We start from the raw sequence: 22050 nt of genomic DNA, 5'->3' as shown, positions 1-22050 counted from the left end.
ATGACTTCAATTTCGACAAGGGGCGAGGTGTGAACGAAACCATACTACTAGTATTCAAGCAAGGTGGCTCGTGACTGGTGGATGCGGTTGTTACTTTCAGCAATGGGATCATGATATCGGTGGATGGGCTCCGAATTGATTCGTGGTGACGCAGCAAACTGGTACGCCGTCGCCAGGATGGATAGGCCAATGAGCCAATTCTTCAAACGTCAAATTATGCCGGGTGAGAGCAGGGATCAAGACACCGAGTCGTCTCCACCGGGAAAGCAAAGCCAGCATCGAGCGGATGTGTCCGTTGCGTGTTGCTGCTGCAGTCTCCAAAAACTTTAGTTTTAGCGAAGGGATCAATTGTTGCCAGCAATTGATCAATTTGCTTGCACGGCGTGCACTTGCTCCTTTTTTTCGTGTCGCAACCGGCGCCAATAAACGCGAAAGCTGGCCAGTGCATGCACGCCTGTAGTATGAAGCAATAGTCCCTATACATTCATTGTATTATATCGCCGCAAATAAGATAAGCGTCCGACTACCGAGTTCATATTTTTAAGAAATATTTAGAAGTTTTTTTTAAAAAAAAGCTAAAAACCGAATGTTGAAAATAAAAATTATTGAAAGAAAACGTATGAACGGATGAAAATTGACAACAACCGCTCATGAGAGATCTGATTGGCCGGGATGGCATTCAGACGACAAAAAACATCAAAAATTTAATTTTTTTTTCTTCTGAATGGCATCCAACCGCCGTCAGCTCCTGGGTTTAAGGACATTTCTCGGAAGTTGGGTTTGGGCTGTTTCTCCTCCTTAATGTGGGACGTCTCACGGATTCCGTCGCTAGCTGGAAAAGTGGCGGTTGTCACGGGCGGCAACTCGGGAATCGGTTTCTCTACGGCTCTGGAGTTGGTTCGCAAAGGGGCGCACGTGGTGCTCGCTTGCCGCAATGCTGAGCGCGCGCAGAAGGCCGTGGACTCCATCAAGTCGGAACTGGAACCAGAGACCGCAGCCGTGGAATTCTTGCTACTCGACCTGAGCGACCTGAACAGCGTCCGAGTCTTTGCTGAGACTTTCCAAGCCAAATTCGACCGATTAGACCTGCTAGTAAACAACGGGGGCATTCTGGTGCCCCACCCAACGCACACACCCGACGGCCTCGAGATGCAGTTCGCTGTGAACCATTTAGGTCATTTCTACCTGACGCATCTTCTATTCGATCTCCTTAAAAATGGAGATGGAGTTTCTCGTATTGTGAACGTGAGCAGCTTATCACACCGCTGGGTGAAGATGAATCTAAGCACATTGGCCAGGTCCAAACCTAATAAGAAGCTCTACGCAAAAGAATATGGAACGTCCAAGCTGGCCAACATGCTTTTCACGTTCGAGCTGGATCGACGTATTACGGCAGCGGGTTTGGCAGACAGAGTGATCATCGTGGCTGCTCACCCTGGCATCACCTCGTCGGATATTGCGCCCAAACTGCTTGCGACCTACCTCCCATCCTGGATGCTAAGCTTCATCGTTAAGCTGGCAGACATGCTTCACATCATGCAAGCTACTGAGCGCGGTGCGCTTCCGTCGATCTTCGCCGCGACGGACGCATCGGTTAGAAGTGGAGACTTCTTCGGCCCCGATGGGTTCTTGGAGATTCGAGGCAAAGGCCCAACAAAGGCCAAATCCAGCGCTGCTAGTCATTCTGAAGAAGATGCTGCTGCACTATGGACAATGAGTGAAGACCTTGCCAACTGCACGTTCAGTGTAACGTAGAGTTTATTCGTGTCGATAAAATCCAAAAGCGAACACTGGCACGTTAACTTCAACTTCTGAAATAGGGAAATCAAGTAATTTCAGCATTAGATCTACCGACTCCCGAAAGTAACTCTCCCGACATTCCAGTGCCACCTCGTGTCTAATATTTTTGCTTGACCGCTGTCTTGAAGAACATCTTGGCGTCCACTACCTCCTGCTCTAGGTCTTCCTCCCAGATCCAGCGCATGCGTTTCTGCAGGTTCTCCGCGATCTTCTTAACGTCATCTTCGTAGCCAGGAAGCTCGAAGTCGTATAACTTGCCAGCCTCGTGACTCGTGGTCACCACCTTCTGTGTGCGGTACAGACGCACCTTCTCGAATGCTTGGAAAGCAGCTTTCAGATCGGATGAGTGATAAACGTCGGCCAGCAGCGACGACAGCACGTAGGCGTCCTCGATGGCCATGGCAGCTCCGGATCCGTGATTCGGCGTCGTAGCGTGGGCCGCATCGCCAATGACCAGCATGTTACCGCGCGTGTAGGTGCGAGCAGGAAGGTGGTGGAACAGCGCCCAGATATCGGTGTTCTCCATCATAGAAATGATGTCGCGGACGTGCTTGGAGAAGCCCACAAAGTCCTTGGTTAGATCCTCCTTTGTGGTACCCACGACCCAGTTCGGGTCCTTCCACTCGTCCTTACTGGCAAACGCTACCACGTTCATGACGTCGCCGTGCTGGATGGGGAACGTGAGCACGTGGCCATGGTATCCGAAGTACATTTGGCTATTGCGAGCCATCTCGTCACCCAGCAGAGCGGCAGCCTTGTCCATAGGGATCAGACCGCGGTATACGTACTTGCCGGAGAAGACGGCGTTAGCGGCCGGGTCGTTCTCGCCGAGGATCACCTTGCGCGTTCGCGACTTGACGCCGTCGCAACCGATCACGGCGCTGTGTACGGCGTCCGTGCCGTCGACGAATTTGAGCTTGACGTTGCCGTCGGGGAGCGTCTCAATGTCTTGCAGACGCTTGTCGAACTTTGCAACCCCGTCCGGAATGAGCTTGACCATCTCGTCAAGGAAGTGGGCACGATGTACGTAAGCCGATCCCGCCGGTGTCTCGACGCTGGTAATGAGTTCACCTGCTCCGTCGTCGACGTTGCTGCCTTGGGTACCGACACCCTTACGGAAATCGAACCACACGTTCTTCTTGGCTGTCGACAAGTTAAACGTGCCGACGCGATCGAAGCCGCGTTTCACGTCTGGTGCCAAGAGTTCCATTGCACGCGCGGCATTGGCGGCGAGTGCGACACCGGCGCCGATTTCACCGAATGCCTTGGCCGATTCGTACAGCGTGACGGGGACGTTGGCGCGCACTAGACCGACGGCGAGGGTGGCACCGGCAATGCCGCCACCGACGATAGCGATGTCGTAGTCACGGGGTGAGCTCTGAACCATGGTTTCGAGGGGTTAAATGTTGAGAGTGATGCTTGCTTTCGTGCTGTTGGAGACTAGGCAAATGTGAGATTGAAAAGCAAAGCTGGCCGATCCAACCGAGCGTAGCCAGTATTGTTCGTCATGGAGACAGGGCCTCTTGGACATCCCACCTGATCGGGCTGCGCGTGCTTGTCATGATTTCGCGGCCCTGCTTGCGGGCCTTGATCCTTTAGGAAAGCGGATAACTGCATGGAGCGAGTAGCATGCCCAGCAGCGGTGCGATTAGTCTCATTGTTCCCTAGGTAATGGATGGTAGTTTGGGCCATAGCCTATGGCCCATAGACCTACAGAGAGATTGCTCGTTCCGCTTACGATCCAGGATCCGAAATGAACGTCCCGGTGATACACGTTGAAGGGCGAGTTTGTCCCATGCAGACAGGAAGTGGACAGAAGAGGATATTCAGCTGCATCTTTCTCAAGATCAAACTACTCTACGTCTATTACGTACATACCTTGGGATGCAGCAGTGCTACACGCCGAAAACTGAAGATGCTGGACAAGCTTTCAGCTCACGTAAAGCGATCTGTTCAGTGACTTCGGAAGTGAGACTCAGTTTGCCATTTGGATTGCAATGTTCGCGGATATTAAAGGTAAACAAAATTCTCTCGATGTAATAGTTTATATGGATATATGGCAGCTCGGGAACGCAAGCAACAAACCTAGAATTGTGTGTTATTTTTTTTACAACAAGTGTTTAAAACAATCCTAGCTTGCAAATTCGTGGTACATGTAATATTTTATTTGGCCAACATCAAAACAGTTACAAGCGCTTTGCCTGCAAATATGCTGATGTGAAGTAGCTAAGCAATACTTGTACTTCTTGTAAACCATGCCCACGTAGTTGCTCAAAGTATCTAATCAGGATTGTCAAAAGCCTTGTCCACGCCTGGGTTGAGATAAGTTCTGCGCAACATCGGCAGCAGGTTTGTTCCTAAGACAACCAAATCCCCAAATTGATTCCGAAAGCTCCAGAATCCGTCAGAGCTGCGCCGTACCGTAATCGCCCTCATTTCTGCAGTTGGACTTCTTTCTGTCAAGGATTCCAACGAGAGACTCTCTCGAGGCCATCGTCACCAACACGTAACATATGAAGCGGAGTAGCTACAGCACAGCGGGCATACAAGGCATTTTCCCAAACAACTCGCATGTCCACTAGCAAGGCTGTAGCTATTCTGCTCTGTGAAAGGGTCTCCCAGCCGCTTCAACTTGCGAACTACTGAAATCAAGTAATTTCACGCTCCTTAAAATCAACACAATATTATGTTGACTACATCAAACTTCCACAATTACATTTGTAGCCCCTCCGAGCCCAACCAGCCACAAGATCGTCAGCAGACTCGACACCTCCACCATGATGCAGGCCCCCGTAATGGTTCTCAGTACGTATCCTTAGCGTATAACCCCCTGGCACGCCGTTGCTCTAACCTCCCTCCTTCAGACACTAACACCAAGCGCGAGACTGGTCGCACCGCGCAGCTTGGAAACATCGAGGCCGCCAAGGCTGTGTCCGACATTGTGCGCACCACTTTGGGTCCTCGCTCGATGCTCAAGATGCTGCTGGACCCCATGGGCGGCATCGTCATGACCAACGACGGCAACGCCATTCTACGCGAAGTGGACGTGGCCCACCCTGCAGCTAAGAGCATGATCGAGCTCAGTCGCGCACAGGACGAGGAAGTGGGCGACGGCACCACGTCCGTCATCATTCTAGCGGGCGAACTGCTGGTCGTGGCCGAGCCCTTTTTGGGCCACCAGGTGCACCCGACTGTGATCATTCGGGGCTTCAACCGTGCGCTCAACGCGTCCCTGGAGATCGCCAAGAAGCTGGCGTGTCCCATTGACATTGAGAACAAGGAAGATATGCGCAACCTGGTACAGTCCTCAATCGGTACCAAATTCTCCCCTCGTGTGGGCAATTTGGTGAGTGATTTGGCACTAGACGCCGTACTTACGGTGGTGCGTACCTCGGCTTCGGGCCAGAAGGAGGTGGACGTTAAGCGATACGCTAAAGTGGAGAAGATCCCGGGCGGAGAGCTCGAAGACAGCCGTGTACTTAAGGGAGTGATGTTCAACAAGGACGTGACGCACTCCAAGATGCGTCGCCGTATCGAGAACCCGCGTGTGCTGCTGCTGGACTGCCCTCTGGAGTACAAGAAGGGCGAGAGTCAAACGAACGTGGAGCTCACGAACGACCAGGACTGGAACACGTTGCTGCGTCTGGAAGAGGAATACATTGAGAACTTGTGCGCCCAGGTTGTAGCCATGAAACCCGACGTGGTGATTACGGAGAAGGGAGTGTCGGATCTGGCCCAGCACTACTTTGTCAAGGCCGGCATCACGGCGTTCCGTCGTCTCAGGAAGACGGACAACAACCGTGTGGCTCGTGCCACCGGCGCGACTATTGTAAGCCGTGCTGACGAGATCCAGGAGTCCGATATTGGCACCAAGTGCGGCCTCTTTGAGGTGCGCAAGCTGGGCGACGAGTATTTTGCCTTCTTCGAGGAATGCAAGGACCCCGGCGCCTGCAGTATCCTGCTGCGTGGTGGCAGTAAGGACGTACTTAACGAGATCGAGCGGAACCTTCAGGACGCCATGCAAGTGGCGCGTAACGTGGTGTTTGAGCCGCTTCTGCTGCCTGGCGGCGGCGCGACGGAGATGCGTCTGGCGCACGAACTTAAGAAGCGCGCGGACGAGATCGAAGGTGTGGAGCAGTTCCCGTTCCGGGCAGTGGGCGAGGCGCTCGAGGTTATTCCGCGTACGTTGCTGCAGAACTGCGGCGCTGACGTGGTGCGCGTCATGACGTCGCTGCGTGCCAAGCAGGCGGAGACGGACGAGTCGTACGGCGTGGACGGCGTGACGGGCAAAGTGACGCCATCCGAGCAGCTGGGCGTGTGGGAACCGTTCCAGGTCAAGACGCAGTCCATCAAGACAGCGGTGGAGGCTGCGTGCATGCTGCTGCGCATCGACGACATTGTGTCGGGTCTGGCGAAGAAGAAGAACTAGGACATGAGATGATTGGTATCAGAGCGTGGATCTATAATATATTTTTGATCATCGTTCTCGTTCTCGACGTGTTTAAAAGGTCACACTTTGGGATCTACAGAGTTTCATTGCAGTCATGGCGTTGGATCGAGAGCTGCGGCGTCTGCTGGAGTTCGCGAGATCAGCAGAGACTGAGAGCTCCTCGAAAGATGTGAGACCTACAGCGAGAGGAATTCTTGACCGTCTTACGGCAATTTACCAGCAAACCTGCGTGCCGTGTATGGGTGTGACTGCTGATATGAATCTACCGGAGCTTTTGGTGCTCACTGCTGAAGCTGCGGTGCTCCAAGGAGATTTCGACACGGCATCGAGGAGTATCGACTGGTTTTTCAGCGAATGTCAGGTTAAAAACCAGGTAAAAGCATTACGAAAAGTGAATATTAGCTGTTGAAGAATTAACATTTGATGTTTGTTGTAGTTTTACTGTCGAGCACAATTCGTACGAGCTCATTGCGGCTCGCATGATGCACATGCTGATACGGGGATATTGAAGCTCAAGAAGGTGCTAAATGCGATCCATTTCATTCTCGCTGTAATCCCGATCGCGACGGATACTCGTAAACGTCCCGTGTACGATTTTCTCGTCTACAATGCGTCTGTCACGTACTGGCAGATTGCTCGCCAGCTCATGAAACAATCCACGTTCCAGTTTCTCGTGCCGTCTTTAACGAAGATCATCGACGCACTCAAATTGACCGCAGAGTCGGATGTGGCGTGGCTTGTTCGACTCCAACTCGCTCTAATCTACGGTCAAGTTGATGCCAGTCAACTATCACACGCTGCTAAGACAATTAACGACGTTGTGGACGTGCAGCTCGCTCCTCGCCTTGCAGAACTCACCAAAGGTGACGTATCATTCAAGGCTTTGTATGAAGAAGCCTTGCGACTCCAAGTCCATGTGGGATCATTTAAAGACCCAGAGTGTCAGAAGATCGTGCCCAATGTCAAACAGCTCCTGCCACCGACTGATAAGCGAGCAGCGTTGCTGGTAAAACTCCAGTGTGTTAAATCTGGTAACGTTGCTGGCACGTTGGAAGCCGCGTATGTTGAAATATTCCAGGAATCAACGGGTCTCGTGGGTTTTAACGTTGAAACACCGCTTGAAGACGTTAAAACATTTGTGGGATCTCTCGAGCCGCGTGTATTGGAAGCCATTGACGCTGAAGTGGTGGTTGAAACTGGAATCCATGCTGCTTTTAACTCTGTTTTACCCATAGCAGCAGCATGTGACATCGTGCTTCAACGCAAAGGCAAAAACATGCCACCGAAAACTCGAGTTTTGTGTCAAGTGCTTACTGCAACTTTACTCATTGTAATGCCGTCTACACATGCTAGTGGCAAGATAAGCTCTCGACAACGTGAAAGTATGTTTCTCTCTCGACGGGTGGAGGGAATGAAGGCGTTTGAGCGCGCATTATTAGCCAGCAAACGGCAGCAGGACCCGCAGTTGATCGAGAGGGTGTGTATTTACGCTTGGAACCTGTCGTTACCATTGTTACAGCCTCACTTGCGAAATAATTTGGGTCGGGTGCTGGGCATAGCGTCGTCTATTATGGAGGATCTTGACTCGTTACTACTCGGATTTCGTGCACGGCTTTACTTGGAGATCGCGAAGCTTGAGGTGGCGTCCGATTTCCTTGCCAAGGCGAACGCGAATGTTTGTAAAGCTCTCGCTCTGGACTATGGGACGATTTCTCGAGCAAGTGATACCTCATCGATGACAGTTGAGTTACTAAGTGCGCATGAAGAGTGGATGATTCGACCTGTTGACACGCATTTGCTTCCTATTAAGCAAAAATTGGACTTGAAACTTGCTGCTGAGATCTCGACTTCTAGGTCAGTTGAAGTGTTAGCGATGTTGGATCAAGTGAAAGAGGGAAAAGACCTCATACAGCAACGGAATATTCTTGCTCGGTGCGTTGATCTGATGACTATGATTAGTGCGTCGGATTCGGTTGGCGCTGCGGATCATGTCAGACTATGGAGCGAGATTTCATCGCTCGCATGGAATTGTTTACATGATGGTGCGTTGGCTCAACAGACCACTGAGTTAGCCTTGTCGAAGTACTTTTCTACAAGTGAAACAGGAGAAATTATGGCTCCCAAGAGCATTTTAAACGAGAAAAGTTTGATGATTCTCGAGGTAGACCTGAGACTTTTGATGATGGAAATCCTCGCGACGAAGCTAAAGGATCAGGCTGTGCAAGTTGATAACGCACGTCGTCAGGCGGAAAATTCGGAGTCGCTCGGTGGGAGGTCAATCGGGAGGAAATCAAACGTTGATCTGACAGCTTTGATATCACTGGGGAAGGAGGCATTTGTACTGGGAATACATCGTCCGTATAAAGACGACAACACGCCACTTGAACCAAGTACAGAGGACACCGAGTTAGATGAATGTACCAACCTTCAAGCTCGACAAAGCAAAGAAATCCATTCGATTAAGGTGGAAATACTCGAGCAGCTTACGAAAGCGCTGAAGGCAGCAACTAAAATCGGATGGATCTTTGTATTGGAGAACACTTGCATTTACTTGTGGAATTACCATTTCCACATTTTCCGCATGCTGGTTGAGATGACATCGAGTAGCTCTGTGGATACATTTGATCCTCAGTGGGTTTTGCCTGAATGTATCAATGCATTCGAAGCGGTTTACGCAGCTCTTGAAGGTGCTGATGGTGTGGACAGTGATCTTCTTGCTAATATCGGACTTGGGCTTTCAAGTATTTACGAAAAGACTGGTCGACTTGACAAAGCTTTAGCTATTGCAGATACCTTCTTGAAACGAAAACCTTCTGCGAATAACAGCATGAGTGTACTACACCTTAAAAGATTCGCAGAGTTGAAATCAAGAGTCCAAGTTGCTCAAAACTCAAAGGACATCACACCTACAGACAGCAGCACACCACAAGTAAAGGTTGTAGCGTATCTGGAAGCGATGGAAGTGACATTTAAACAAATGTTACAACCTGGAGCACAACAACAGCAGCTACAAGAGAAAGCTCAAGGGCTTTATCAGAAGGCCACCACAATGTGGCAGACAATTGCATCGGACATTTTTACTTCGTCTGTGAGCAATGAATCGGGGCGAGTACTTGAAGAAGACCAGCAGTTGATGGAGTTGTATGTGGAAATATGGGTTCGAGTCGGTTGTGGCGCGTTCCGACTGAAGAATACCAAGTATTCAATTGACTGTGCAGAGGAGGCGTTGCAGGTCGTCAAGTCTAGTGAAGACAAGAAACCTAAGCAACTGACTCAGCTACTTATTGTGTCAAGCACTTGGAAGTGGTTCGCTCTTGCTGAGTTGCTTTATGCGCGTGCGATATTGGCCTTAGGGCATGGAGATAACCCCGCCCAAAAGTTAATTCTTGCTTCACTATCGCATCTTGTACGAGCGATCGAGTACGGTCTTCGTGGCAACATCTCTACTATCGTTATTCGAGCTAGCGAAGTGATCTGGAATGCGACCATCTCTGCACTAATTCCAAGTGCAAATCTCGATAGTGAGGCGCCAGAAGACAATTTCCTGGATCGAATTGTAGACAATTTGCGAAAAACGCTACGTTATCTTGATCAAATTATCACATCTGCTGAAGCAGATCTCAACTTTTATGGCGAGATGGTACTGCTAACGCTCACAGTTTGTGAAAAAGCGAGCAAGTGGAGCGACCAATTTGAGATTTGTGATTCTGTACTAAAAACCTTTGGACCAAATTCTCATCGAGCAGCATTACCTCGTGACATCATGAAGGAGATTCAAACGACATCTGCGATTGCAGGTGCTCGCATTGGTAAGACGATTAGTATGCTAAAGAGCGGAGGCAGCTCGAAATCTCCAGATCAACTTCAACAATCACTAGTTCAAGCTCAAATACTAAAGAAAGTAGCATTTGCATCCTGGAAAGACCCATCTGCACAGCTCAAAGCGTTGTCGAGTGCCTACACAGAGCTCGATGGGCAACCAGAAGAACAGGCGCTCGTACTCGTCGATATTGCAGAGTGGCTATTCACGAATCAATTCCCAACTCAGAACGCTGACGCTTATCTGGAATGTGCCACATCAACGCTGCTGAATTGTCAGAAACAGCAGCTAGCAGCTTCACAAGGAGCAATATCACGAAAACCTACGACTGATCAGCTATCTGCACCCTCACGACAGACTTCTACCGCTGTGTACTCACCATTGTGGTTTGCTGAAAAACTTCTTCGTATTTTTGTGATGCGTGCGACATTATCAAAAACTTGTACCGAGAGATCGAAGTACGTTCGATTAGCGCTGTACGAGGTGGTGAAAGCTTGGGAACACATTATCATGATGATGAATGACACTGAATTCCACGCTACATATGATCGAGAGAACCCCGACGCGGCTAACAGAGTTGAGTTTGACGAGTGGAAGCAGGACCAGACGCCAAAGTACGTGAATCCTGTATCGGAACGTGATTGGATAAATTTCTTTATGGATCACGAAGAGAATGCCGCGAATCGGTTCTATATGTCATGGATTAAGGCTTTGCAGTCGAGTAGAGATCATATTACGCAGCCAGTTCTCACGCTCTTATGTTTAGAAGAATTGCTTGTAATGCTTCGTCAAGATGGACTCCAATACCCGAGCATGGTCGCTTCGTTTTGTCTGTACACTGTGCTGTTTTATGCATATATTCCTCAGCGGACTGTTATCGCGCAGATTTGGATGGATCTTTCACAATTTGACCTCATGGAACGCTTGAATTTGAGTAACTTCTCGTTGCCACTGCAAAACGCATTAGATATGATTCAGTCTCACGGAGATGCATTGATTAAGGAGATACAAGAAGCTCAGACAACTACTGAGCTACCCGAGGGAGACTTTGTATCGAGAAAAAGACACGTGTTTCAAAGTACACGCCTGGACACACAGGAGAAAGCAGTCAAGTCGATTGAGTTACTCTTGCAGTTTGGGTTTGTCCGCCAAGCGAAAACTCTATTAGAGATACTGCGAAATTCTGCTGAAAGCTCTATTAATCCGTCCGTGTTGACAAGCGAGTGTGAAGTTTTATTCAGTCGGGTCTTGGAGATCGAAGGTCAAAGCGATCAGGCATTAGCACGAGTAAAGAGTGCATTGAAAAATTCACAACTGGATGTTAGTCGCTTCTTGGAGTGGACTCTGCGGTGCTGTAGGCTCAATCCCGAGTTCGATGAATCCCTCAGAATACTGAAGGATGCAGAGAAACACGCTGCTAAAACTATCATCTCTGGAATGCGGCGCCCAGCTGTTCATACAAATTTCAACAAGGACACAGCTACAAGTTCTCCGGATGTTACGTTGGTCCTGCTAATGGCTCGAGTGACATTTAAGCAAGCGATGATACTGTTGAAGAAAGCAGGTATATCTCGAGCCTCTAATAATAATATGGAATATTTACAGGATACCAAGCGAGCTATCGAGAAGAGCATGCACATGCTTACTCAAATTGACGCACACTATCAACGCAGTCAGCTACTGACAAAATACGCAGTAACTTTGCGATCACTTCAGCAAAATTCTGTCGACTTAGACCTCACCAGTGTCGGTTTAGACGCAAAAAGTTTGCTTCAAGAAGCGCAGATAATACTGGAGAAATGCTTCGCAAGTCAATTCTCCTTTTCGTCTCCCTCGAGTCAAGCAGAGACGCACAGAGAGGTGATTGTGGCGCCGTTGGGACTGAAGGTCGCGTTGACTAAACTGCAAGTCGCTCGACTCCTGATGGCACCCGAGTTATCGCCTGCAACCATCAAAGAAAAAGAGATGACGTGGTATCGATACTACGATAATAGTCAACGTAGCGTGGTGGAGAAGTGGCTTAACGCAACTGAATCTGGACAGGAGAGAAGCAATTCATTTGAATTGCCACGTGCAATGACCCTGATCACTTCTGCAATTCACACGCTTTCTGACAATCCCGTCTTGGAAATTCAGCATGCTATCGCTCAAGTGCTGAGGCTTCAGTGTCAACGGCTCGCACTTTTCCACGGAGATGATAGACAGAAAGCGGATGCGCTCCGAACTCATTTGTGGACTCAATACACGTCGTCGGACGCACGTCATGCAACGTGGGTTTGCTGTCATGGAGCGCGGGCTGAGCTCGCTGTTGCCTCAGACACAGCAGCACAAACTGCTCCAAACCAGATTCTAAGCCAAACTCCAGTTCAAGACGAGCGAGAAACTGAAGAGGAAGGAGTCGACGAAATTCGTTTGGAAGAAATACTGACAGCTCACGCTGCAGAAATTCAGAAATATCAACTTATCGCGTTCAAAAAGCAGTGTCCAGAGCTGTTGCGGCTGTGTTCGAACGAACTGGTGCAAGTTTTAGGCTGTCGTCACCCTTTCGATTGCGCCAAGAATGTGCTTAAACACCAAAGTGCTGAGGTTATTGCGGTTGCAACTTCGTTGTTCGAGAAATGTGTATCCGAATCGAATGTTCAGCGTCTTCACTTAAGAAGAATGAAGAAACTACAGAAAAAGCACACAAGTGCTGAGGCTCATAGTCTGCCATTCCAGCTCTCTCAGTTGTATCTAACACAACAGTCGGAGTCATTTAAACGAATGAGTGTGGGAACTCGAGTGGATGAGATTGTGGCAGCACTACCAAGCTCAATTCGGGTCTTGTGTCTTCACTTCTCTCCTGATCGTTGCTACTTGTATGCCGCATTTTTAGGTAGTACTGAGAGACGTGTTGCCATTGTCCGTATGGAATTTACGGAACCCCAGACAGCGCTACTGGGTGAGCTACAGAAGAGAATTCAGGCGTGGAGAGAGAAATGTGCAAAGGAGACTTTGGCCTATGAAGAGGCTCACGGACAAGACGAAATGTACGAGTTTTGGTCGCAGGAGTCTCCAGTGAACCAAGGTGAGGATATCCTCGAAGACGAGTTCACGTCGATCATTAATGATACGGTCGAGTTGCTCAATCCACTTTTTACACACTCAGCCATGGAAGCAGAGCTCAAGAACAACCTCACAAGCAACACGTTGGTTCTCCTTCTGGATCGAGTCATCGCTTGTCTTCCGATGGAGGCGTTACCAGTACTCCAGGCCGCTGATGCGATCGCTCGAGACTTCTCCATTCAGATGCTGCATCAAAGGCTAATGACGATGAAGAAACAACCTCTAAGACCGAATGACATCCGTGTCATCGTAGATCCACACAACGAAGACCCCGGCAACTCCAGTGGACAGACGATCACTAGTGTCGTTAAACAAGCAGCTGGAGGATGGAAGGATGCGTTTGAACACGGACAAGTTCCAAGTGTGACGGACTGGCAGCACGCTCTTCTTGCTCGTCGCGGAGGTGGACTAGTGTACGTGGGACCGAACCGTGTGCTTGGTTCCTATCTTCCACTACAGCAGGTCACTGGTATGAACTTTGCACTGACATGCCAAGCCATGCTACTTCTCGATCACGCTGAAAACTCAAAGAGTGCACGTCGACAGAGTAAAGTTGACAGTGACAAATCCGCATGGGAAAAAGATGTCGAGTGTGATCCCTACGCACGAGCATTGCTGCTCACTCTCTGTGGAGTGAATGTGCTGACCATCAACCAGTGGGCTACGACATTCAACGGCAATCGTCGGCTCGCTGACGGGTTTTTGCAAAACATATCGAGAGGATACGACGTCGGTAAGGCGCTGAAAAAAATCGGCGAAGCAATCATAGCACCCTCAGCAAGCACCTCGTCATTATCTATAGTATCGACCTCAACAGAGCCTGTTGTAACGTCAAATGACCCTACCTTCGGGTCTGATGAGACAAGGGGTCGCAATCTTCGCCTCAAGAATCGATTCCTTTACAACCCTGTCGTCTACGGACTCGCCAACCTCACACTAAAAAGCAATGACTGAACCAGTACACTTGAAGATTCTTTTCTCACACGTCGCAGATTTGTTCAATGTATCATTCGCACTAAGTACGAAAATTATATTCCTACAAAAAATATCAGAATTCAAACTCACAATGTCACGAAGGACACTCGCGCTCTTCGGGGGTGCGTTGGTGGCGCGACTTGTGCTGCTGCTATATGGATACTTCCAAGATCATTACATGGCTGTCAAGTACACGGATGTGGACTATGACGTGTACTCTGACGCTGCACGGGAGATGGCGGAGGGTAAGTCGCCTTTCGAGCGCACCACGTACCGCTACACGCCTGTGCTGTGAGTTTCAATTTTGCTAATATGTTATTGGTTTGGGTGTTCTCATTGTGTTGCGATTGTGTGTTTTAGAGCATTTTTGCTACTGCCGAACATTTACGTACATGAAGTGTTCGGGAAGCTGTTGTTCGTGGGTTGCGACATACTGGTCGGATACATTTTGTACCAGATTTTGAGACTGAGAGGACTGCCTGATGCAAGTAAGGAGAATGGAATTGGGTCTGTGATGTTAGTGTTTTTTTAATACTTATTCCGATGTTTGATACAGGTGCTGTCAATTATTGTTGGTGAGAAATACTATTGGGAGGAATTGGCGATGTCGGTGATGCTGATGCTTGCGGTGTTGGTAAATTGACAGTGTGTGGTTGTTTCACCCATTCTCGGTGAATATTTCGACGCGGGGCAATGCAGATGCGATAGTTGTGCTACTGGTAATGTTGTCACTGCTATTGGTGATGCGGAAGCAGCTCGTGCTGTCTGCGTTAGCGTACGTTTTACAGTTCCATATGATATTTGCTCCTTCTGACCTCTGGTTGGTTTGCTGTTGGATGTAGATATGGCGCCGCTGTACATTTCAAGATCTACCCTATTATCTACGCGTTGGCTTTCCTTGTGGTATGATTTACTCTGAAAGGAATATTTTTTCAGAGGTTGACGATATCTTGTTCATTACTTGTTGATCAGTTTCTCAACGGAAACTTTAGTGCTACAAACGCCAATTGGATATCCTCGTCCAATTCCTTGTGGGCCCAGTTTGCTGGACTGCTCAATCGAGATCGCCTGGCCTTCGGTCTTGTGAGTGGAGGGCTCTTCATCTTTCTTGCTGCTGGCTGCTACTATCTGTAAGTTTTATATTTGACTGGTTCGCGTGTTCGGCCTTACTAACTTTGCGTTTTGTTGTCAATAGCTATGGCTTTCAATTCCTGTACGAGGCGTACCTTTACCACTTCACGCGCACAGACAACCGCCACAACTTCTCAGTGTACTTCTACGATCTCTACCTTCGATACAACACTCCGTCTGGGTTCGGTGTTGGGCTCCTAGCGTTTTTGCCTCAGCTTACGTCTCTCGTTGCCATTTCATTTGCCTATGGCCGTGACCTCCCCTTCGCGTTGTTTGCGTTGACAATGGTGTTCGTCATTTTCAACAAAGTGTGCACGGCGCAGGTGCGTAACACCATCCTACCTTTTCGAACGTAAGCTAACTCTTTTTATTTGACCCAGTACTTCTTGTGGTACACTGCGTTCCTGCCACTTATCTTCCCACTGACAAATTTGAAACTAAAATGGAAGGGCCTTGCGATGATCCTTGCGTGGCTAGGAGGAGAGGTAAGTCGTATGCATGGTTGCAATATTCCTGAAGGATGCAAAAGTTGACACGTGTTTGTGAAATTGCAGCTCCACTGGTTGTACTGGGCCTATCATCTGGAGATGCAAGGCGTCAACACTTTCTTCCCATTGTGGCTTGCTGGCCTTGGCTTCTTCTCTGTGAACGTCTTGATCCTTGCCACTTTAATGCAGCATTATTCGTTCACGCCGCTATTTCGTAGAGGCCACGTTCTTCAGCTAGTGCCAAATGCCCGAGCAAAAGACGAGTAAATCGAACAGATCATTTTTTTTCTTGCAACAGTAAATTTAACTTATCACTAAAATGGTTTTCACTCAACCTACGCTTTCCGCAAAAAAAAAACAGTAACACATCTAACATACTCTTACTGAGCGGGAACTTTGGGACGGGAGAGCTCGTCCACATTTGTCAGCGGCGCGTACCGCACGTTGCTGATCTTCAGACGTACAAGATTCTTGAGGTCAACCACCTGCACGTCTTCCTCAAAATGCACCTTTTGAGCCTTGGCTTGCAAGATTTGAGGAGGTTTGTACTTCTTCAATAGCAGCGAAGACGCCACCACTGAAACGGACGAGAAAGCCATCGCAAGACCAGCACAGGCAGGAGGCATCATCCGGTGGATCAGCGGGAAGAACATGCCAGCAGCCAGTGGGATCCCCACGGCGTTGTAGATAATCGAGAAGAAGAAGTTCAACTTGATACGAGAGAACACCACACGAGCCAAGTCCAGAGCTACCACCACATCGGTCAGCGCACTCTTCACTAGCACCATGTCAGCTTCCGCCTTGGCGATCTGTGTACCAGCACCGATAGCCATACCAATGTCCGACTGCGCCAGTGCCGGCGCATCGTTGATACCATCACCAACCATGCACACAATACGCGGTTTCAGCGTCAGAGGGTTCACCTGCGACTGTAAAGCCTTGATCTGAGCTGCCTTCTCGCCTGGCAGAGCCACCGCCTTGACGTGGCTGATGCCCATCTGACGAGCGATCGCGCTGGCTGTACGAAGGTTGTCACCAGTGATCAGCCACACATCCAGTCCCATTGACTTCAAGTGCTTGATGACAGCTGCAGCTTCCGGGCGAGGAGCATCAGCCAAGGCAATGACACCCACCAGTTTGTTCTCCACGCACACCACCACCACAGTTTTACCTTCAAGCTCCAGCTCATGCATGTGAGCACGCACTTTCTCGCCAATTTCAATGCCTTTTTCTTCACAGTACTCAGAGTTGCCCACCATCACGTTGACAGGCCTGCTCCGAGATGTCACCTCGCTAGCAGCCACCACACCTTCAATTCCTCGACCTGGAACAACGTGAACTTCCGTCGGGTCGTGAAGCTCCAACTTCTCATGCTCAGTTGCTGTCATCACAATAGCCTTACCAAGAACGTGCTCACTCACACATTCCAGTGAAGCACCATAATACAACAGCTCACGTGGTGTGTACGCACGATCAGCCACCACTACGTCACGTACAGATGGGTGTCCGACGGTGAGGGTTCCCGTCTTGTCAAACACAATGGTATCGATATAGCGCGCTGTCTCTAAAGCGCGGCCACCCTTAATAAGCACACCCTTCTTAGCGCCAACACCGCAGCCAACCATGACAGCGGTAGGCGTAGCAAGGCCCAAAGCACACGGACACGCGATCACCACAACAGAGATAGCAAACAGGATTGCGAGGTAGATATCGTCTGCGTGGTTTGTCCTCGTTTCCACGCCTAGCTCGAGTTTCCATTGTGTCGGTATGATATCCATTGATAGCAGAGTGATCCACGTTGTAAATGTCATGACTGACATGGCTAGTACACACGGGGCGAAAATCGACGCTAACCAGTCTGCATATGCCTGGATCGGAGCCTTATGAAGTTGAGCGTCTTCGATCAAAGCGCAGATCTGCGATAGAGCAGAGCTCTCGCCACCCATACAGCTTGACTCAATAACCAACGTGCCCTGTTGGTTCACTGTCGATCCAAACACATAGTCGCCCTCTTTCTTGGCTACTGGCATACTCTCACCCGTAAGCATCGACTCATCTGTTGAGCTCGAGCCTGACTTCACCACACCGTCCGTTGGGATGTTAGCACCTGGAAGGATACGAAGCAGATCACCTCGCTGGACTAATTCAATCGGAATCTCGCGATCACGCTTGCCCTCCTGGATCAACAATGCCGTCTTCGGCTGCAGTTTTGCCAACTCCGACAATGCATCAGCCGTTTTGCCCTTGGCCATCGACTCCATGTACTTACCAAGTGTCACGAACGTTAGCAGCATCGCTGAAGACTCGAAAAAGTGGTGGCCATTGTAATTCTCGTGCATGGCCGAACCAATCAAGGACACAAAACTGTAAGTATACGACATGGTAGTGCCGGCCACGACCAGGAAGTCCATACCCATAGCTCCATGCTGTAGACCCTTGTATGCGGCTACGTAGAACCGCCGGCCAACCCAGAATTGCACCGGAGTGGCGAGTAGAAAGAGCAATAGCAGCTTCAATGTCACTGCGTTGAACACTGGAGTCATTAGCACCTTTTCCACTGGTGGAATATACATGAGCACCATGTGGATGAATGAGGCCGGCAACGAGAAGATCATGGCCGTGGTCAAAAGTTTGCGCCACTTCTCCACCTCTGACTTGCTCAGAGCGTTCTGGTCCGTCGTCTCCAGTGCCACCTCGGCCGAGTAGCCCAGGCCATTGATACACTCCAGCACGTCACGAGGCCCTGTCTTGGACAGCTGCTTCAGATGCACCTGCGCCTTGTTCAGCGGCAAATTGACCAGCACCTTCGTCACGCCAGGCAACTTGCCCACTGCCGTCTCGATCTTGCCCACACACGCGGCACAACTCATGCCTGTAACTGTGAACTTGAGCTCCAGCGAGTCATCGTCACCTGGTTCTACCACGTGTGAGAACGTCGCCTTGTAGCCGGCGTCCTGGATGAGTTTCTGGAGTGAAGTCTGCTCGTTCTCGATCAGATCGCGGTCGAACGACACCTCGGCCTTCTGGCTGATGAGACCCACGCGGCAGTGCAGTACGCCCTCCGCCTTGCCCACGTAGTCCTCGATGGCCTTCACACACGCGGCGCAACTCATGCCTTCCACGTGGAACACGGCGCGCGGGTGGCCGCCCACGTCGGGCATATCGACGGCCACGTCCTCTGTCTCCTGCTGCTTCTGCTTCTGCTTCTGTGCCTGTAGTTTGATGGCTGCGGCCTTGGCAGCGTCGTATGCGCTGGCCTCGAAGCCTACACACTCCACCATGTCCACCAGCTGCTCCAACGTCGTGCTGCCGGGTCGTAACAGCGTCACTGTGGCCTTGCGGTGCTCGAAGCTCACCACGACGTCGGCCACGCCATCCACGCCTCTCAGCGCGTTCTCCACGGTTGTCCCACAGTTCTTTTGGCACATCATTCCCTCCACCAGCAACTCGATCGTCAGTGGGTCCTGCGTCTCGCTGTCCGTCTGCATATTGGTTGGCGTCTTCACTGCAGCACCAAAGCCGACACACTCGACGGCGTCCACCAGGTCGTCGGCAGTCACACTCGCGCCTGGGACGCACTCGACGTGTGCGCTGTGCTTCTCGAAGTCGACGACGGCATCGGCCACGCCGTCCACACTGCGCAGCGCGCTCTGCACCGTGTTGCCGCAGTTCTTCATGCACATCATGCCTTCCACCGCGAGCTCTACGACCAGCACCTCGGCCTGCGAAGCTCTTGCCGCCACCATCTTCTCTGGACAAGTGATCGGACAGGCGGCAATTGCGAAATGAACGAGTTCGCCGCGATGGGAACGCCCCTCAAGTCAGCCTGGGTCAAGCATGACTGGCACGGCTCTGTGCCCCTGGAATGCGCCAGCTGGTGTTCACGAAAGCCGACCAGTCCGAACCAGAATGACCAAGATTGAATTGATGGCCTTTATGTGGCCGCCCACCAACATGAAACGTCGCTCGCATGCGGCTCGTAAATTCTGACCAAGAAAACGAGATGCCAACGCTCGGAACTGTCGAGTGCCGGTCGTAATCGGAGTGTAAATGCTGACGGTGCGGACATGAAGAACAGCTTCTTCTTTCGTGCGCACGCAGCAGCAGATCCCGGCGCGGCGACTTGTTTCAAGCAAGTTGCTCGACTTTACTGTGGCCGGTCTTTGACTGCACATCCTTTACCTTGGAAAGTCATTTGTTGTTGGGATTGAAAAGATGGTTCGCAATCAACACCGAAATATATTTTGCGCACGTGAAAACTACGGTATTTTACCGTGGTCATCGTAACTTACGTGGCGGTGAAGGACTCGCAGTCACTCGAAATCTGAGACCACATTGCGTCGGACGCCAAAAGCGACGACTCCATGCTCATTTTGCGCTTCCTGTGCGTTTCATCCCGACAGCTCGGCATCTCTGCTTTTTGCGATAGGCTATCTTTCCTAGATAACTGTGCTTTCAAGGCAGCCAACGCCTTTGCTTTTCGCCTCCGTTCCTTCTTCTTCTGCCCTTTAGTAAGCGGTTTCGTAGGCTCTTGCTCTACTTTGGTGGCATTGAGTTCTTCTGCAGTCTTGGCTTGCTCTGACGTCTCCAGGCGACGTTTCTTAGACGATGTACTCTTTTTGCTATCTACTGATAGCGAGCGTTTCCGTTTGACTTGAACGATCGGTTCATCAGCGTCATCTTCCACACCACAGCGCTTCACGTGATACTTCATAACTTCTTCGGTCACAAGTTTCTTGCCTTCACAAACTTCGCAAATCGCCAATGTGCGTACGTCCACGATACAGTTTTTGCGATGTTTCTTCAGTTTATCTCTCGTTTCAAAAACGTCAAAGCAGCGCGAGCACTTCGGAGCCGGTGGGAGGTTTACATCCAGTACGTTGGTCACTATGCTCAATTGGAAATTCTTTGTAGTACGCTGCTTCTGCATGCGCATCAATAGCTCGTCGTACAAATGGATAAGTACCAGTGCATCGGCTGCAGCATAGTGCAGCTGACTAGACGTGAGCGGTCTCCGTGCCCAATTGGACATCTGCTGCGTCTTGGTAAGCTTGCGATGCAAATAGAAGAACACCAGCTTCTGCAGGCTAAGCGGGTTGTGCGGTCCCGCTAGTGAGATGGACAAATCGTTCACTTCCACGACGCCCTTGCAGACGGTAAAGCAGGATGCTTGTGGGTACGACTGGGCCAGCTCCTGCAAGTCATGGTAGAAGCTCTGTCCAAGTTTGACGATCGTTTTGGACAGGAAGACGCGTTTTAATGTGGTGTTGTAGACTTTGGCGGACAAGTGGAGAAGGTCGAGAATGAAAACCTCCTCTTTGTGACTGGCATCGCGTACTGCGATCTGTAATAATGCGGACGGGTTGGGACGCTGGTGTTTGCTCCAGATTGGGCGGGTTTCCTGTCGTAGAAGCGATTACATTAATGGAATTGCTGGGTTGGGTTGAAAACTTTGAACGGAAGTGACGCACCGTGTCGAAGCCAATGACTTCCGCCTTGAGCAGGCGAGTGGCGCAGTAGCTCCACTCCTTCTTAGAGGCCACAAAGTAAATGGGCACGCGCGACTGGTCGATCACATACTGCGGGGACTGGTTGATGAGCCCCGTCAGTCGCACCTTCATCGACGCCATGGTGATCGATGTCGGGAAAAAGTGATACCGTTTCATTGGCTGATAGAGCGGGGTGATACAGTATAGTTGTTTTTATAACTTCACGTATAAGACACATTTGTTTTTACCGAATCATTTGTATCCAGCTTATAGAAGCATACTCAAGTACTGTGCATTGGAGGACTGCGGATTGAATAGAATATTTCGGTGGTGAATGCAGCTGACGAAGAATCTTGCGCTGTTCGTCCGTGTAGGCGCGATGAAGAAGCGCGTGGATCAGAGATCCGTCTCGCAACCGCCAGTTGAGATCATTTCCGGCTCCAGCGATTATTGACTGAACGAACGATCGACACGCAAAAACCGCAGAGTGCATGGAACTGATCCACAGTCAACGCAATTGCGTGTTGATACATGAAGCCATCCGCCTAGCGAATGCACTCAAACTTCATGGTCCGACGTCGGCACTTCACTGACGTCTCCTGCAAGCCCCCGATCGACGCCTGGCTCAGCATGCGGTGCAGCAGATTCCTTTCGCCAACATTGATTTACTTGTAGCACACAGACAATGCAGTAATAGCTCTTCGACATTGACTGTACTCTGAGGTAGCCAGCTACAGTTCTGGTGGCGTTGGTCGCCATCGATGCAATGTCAAGGCCAAACAAACAACGTCA

At 50.2% G+C, this 22050-nt stretch overlaps 7 protein-coding genes across 8 annotated transcripts; 4 read left to right on the top strand and 3 right to left on the bottom strand.

Moving 5' to 3' along the window:
• The first annotated feature begins 762 nt into the window (after positions 1-762).
• PPTG_01367 (hypothetical protein) lies at positions 763-1887 on the top strand. The gene has a single exon (XM_008894618.1). It carries the CDS (start codon positions 802-804, stop codon positions 1753-1755), a length of 954 nt encoding a protein of 317 aa, XP_008892866.1. The 5' UTR covers positions 763-801; the 3' UTR covers positions 1756-1887.
• On the bottom strand, positions 1742-3544 carry PPTG_01366 (hypothetical protein). Its single transcript, XM_008894617.1, has 2 exons — positions 3515-3544; positions 1742-3411 (listed from the first exon to the last, which is right to left on the bottom strand). The coding sequence occupies exon 2, from the start codon at positions 3185-3187 to the stop codon at positions 1898-1900; it is 1290 nt and encodes a 429-aa protein (XP_008892865.1). The 5' UTR covers positions 3188-3411; positions 3515-3544; the 3' UTR covers positions 1742-1897.
• Positions 3545-4511: 967 nt separating this feature from the next.
• On the top strand, positions 4512-6295 carry PPTG_01365 (T-complex protein 1 subunit gamma). Its single transcript, XM_008894616.1, has 2 exons — positions 4512-4605; positions 4665-6295. The coding sequence occupies exons 1-2, from the start codon at positions 4578-4580 to the stop codon at positions 6227-6229; spliced, it is 1593 nt and encodes a 530-aa protein (XP_008892864.1). The 5' UTR covers positions 4512-4577; the 3' UTR covers positions 6230-6295.
• Positions 6296-6344: 49 nt separating this feature from the next.
• On the top strand, positions 6345-14240 carry PPTG_01364 (hypothetical protein; the record flags this gene model as incomplete). The annotated part of the gene is made up of 2 exons (XM_008894615.1): positions 6345-6623; positions 6687-14240. The coding sequence occupies 2 exons, from the start codon at positions 6345-6347 to the stop codon at positions 14127-14129; spliced, it is 7722 nt and encodes a 2573-aa protein (XP_008892863.1). The 3' UTR covers positions 14130-14240.
• On the top strand, positions 14236-16118 carry PPTG_01363. Of its 2 annotated transcripts, XM_008894613.1 has the most exons (9): positions 14236-14441; positions 14511-14638; positions 14707-14725; positions 14797-14925; positions 14993-15053; positions 15123-15280; positions 15346-15604; positions 15662-15766; positions 15836-16118. In XM_008894613.1, the coding sequence occupies exons 1-9, from the start codon at positions 14242-14244 to the stop codon at positions 16034-16036; spliced, it is 1260 nt and encodes a 419-aa protein (XP_008892861.1). In that variant the 5' UTR covers positions 14236-14241; the 3' UTR covers positions 16037-16118. The 2 variants fall into 2 exon arrangements, with proteins under 2 accessions (XP_008892861.1, XP_008892862.1); XM_008894614.1 differs by having other exon boundaries at positions 15346-15766.
• On the bottom strand, positions 16043-19812 carry PPTG_01362 (hypothetical protein). Its single transcript, XM_008894612.1, has one exon. It carries the CDS (start codon positions 19513-19515, stop codon positions 16150-16152), a length of 3366 nt encoding a protein of 1121 aa, XP_008892860.1. The 5' UTR covers positions 19516-19812; the 3' UTR covers positions 16043-16149.
• Positions 19813-19951: 139 nt separating this feature from the next.
• On the bottom strand, positions 19952-21452 carry PPTG_01361 (hypothetical protein). Its single transcript, XM_008894611.1, has 2 exons — positions 21241-21452; positions 19952-21170 (listed from the first exon to the last, which is right to left on the bottom strand). Exons 1-2 carry the CDS (start codon positions 21433-21435, stop codon positions 20058-20060), a joined length of 1308 nt encoding a protein of 435 aa, XP_008892859.1. The 5' UTR covers positions 21436-21452; the 3' UTR covers positions 19952-20057.
• Positions 21453-22050: the final 598 nt, after the last annotated feature.

Source organism: Phytophthora parasitica (genome assembly GCF_000247585.1).
Source record: "Phytophthora parasitica INRA-310 unplaced genomic scaffold supercont2.3, whole genome shotgun sequence".
NCBI lineage: Eukaryota > Oomycota > Peronosporomycetes > Peronosporales > Peronosporaceae > Phytophthora > Phytophthora nicotianae.
This window is presented reverse-complemented; position numbering and strand designations above follow the sequence as displayed.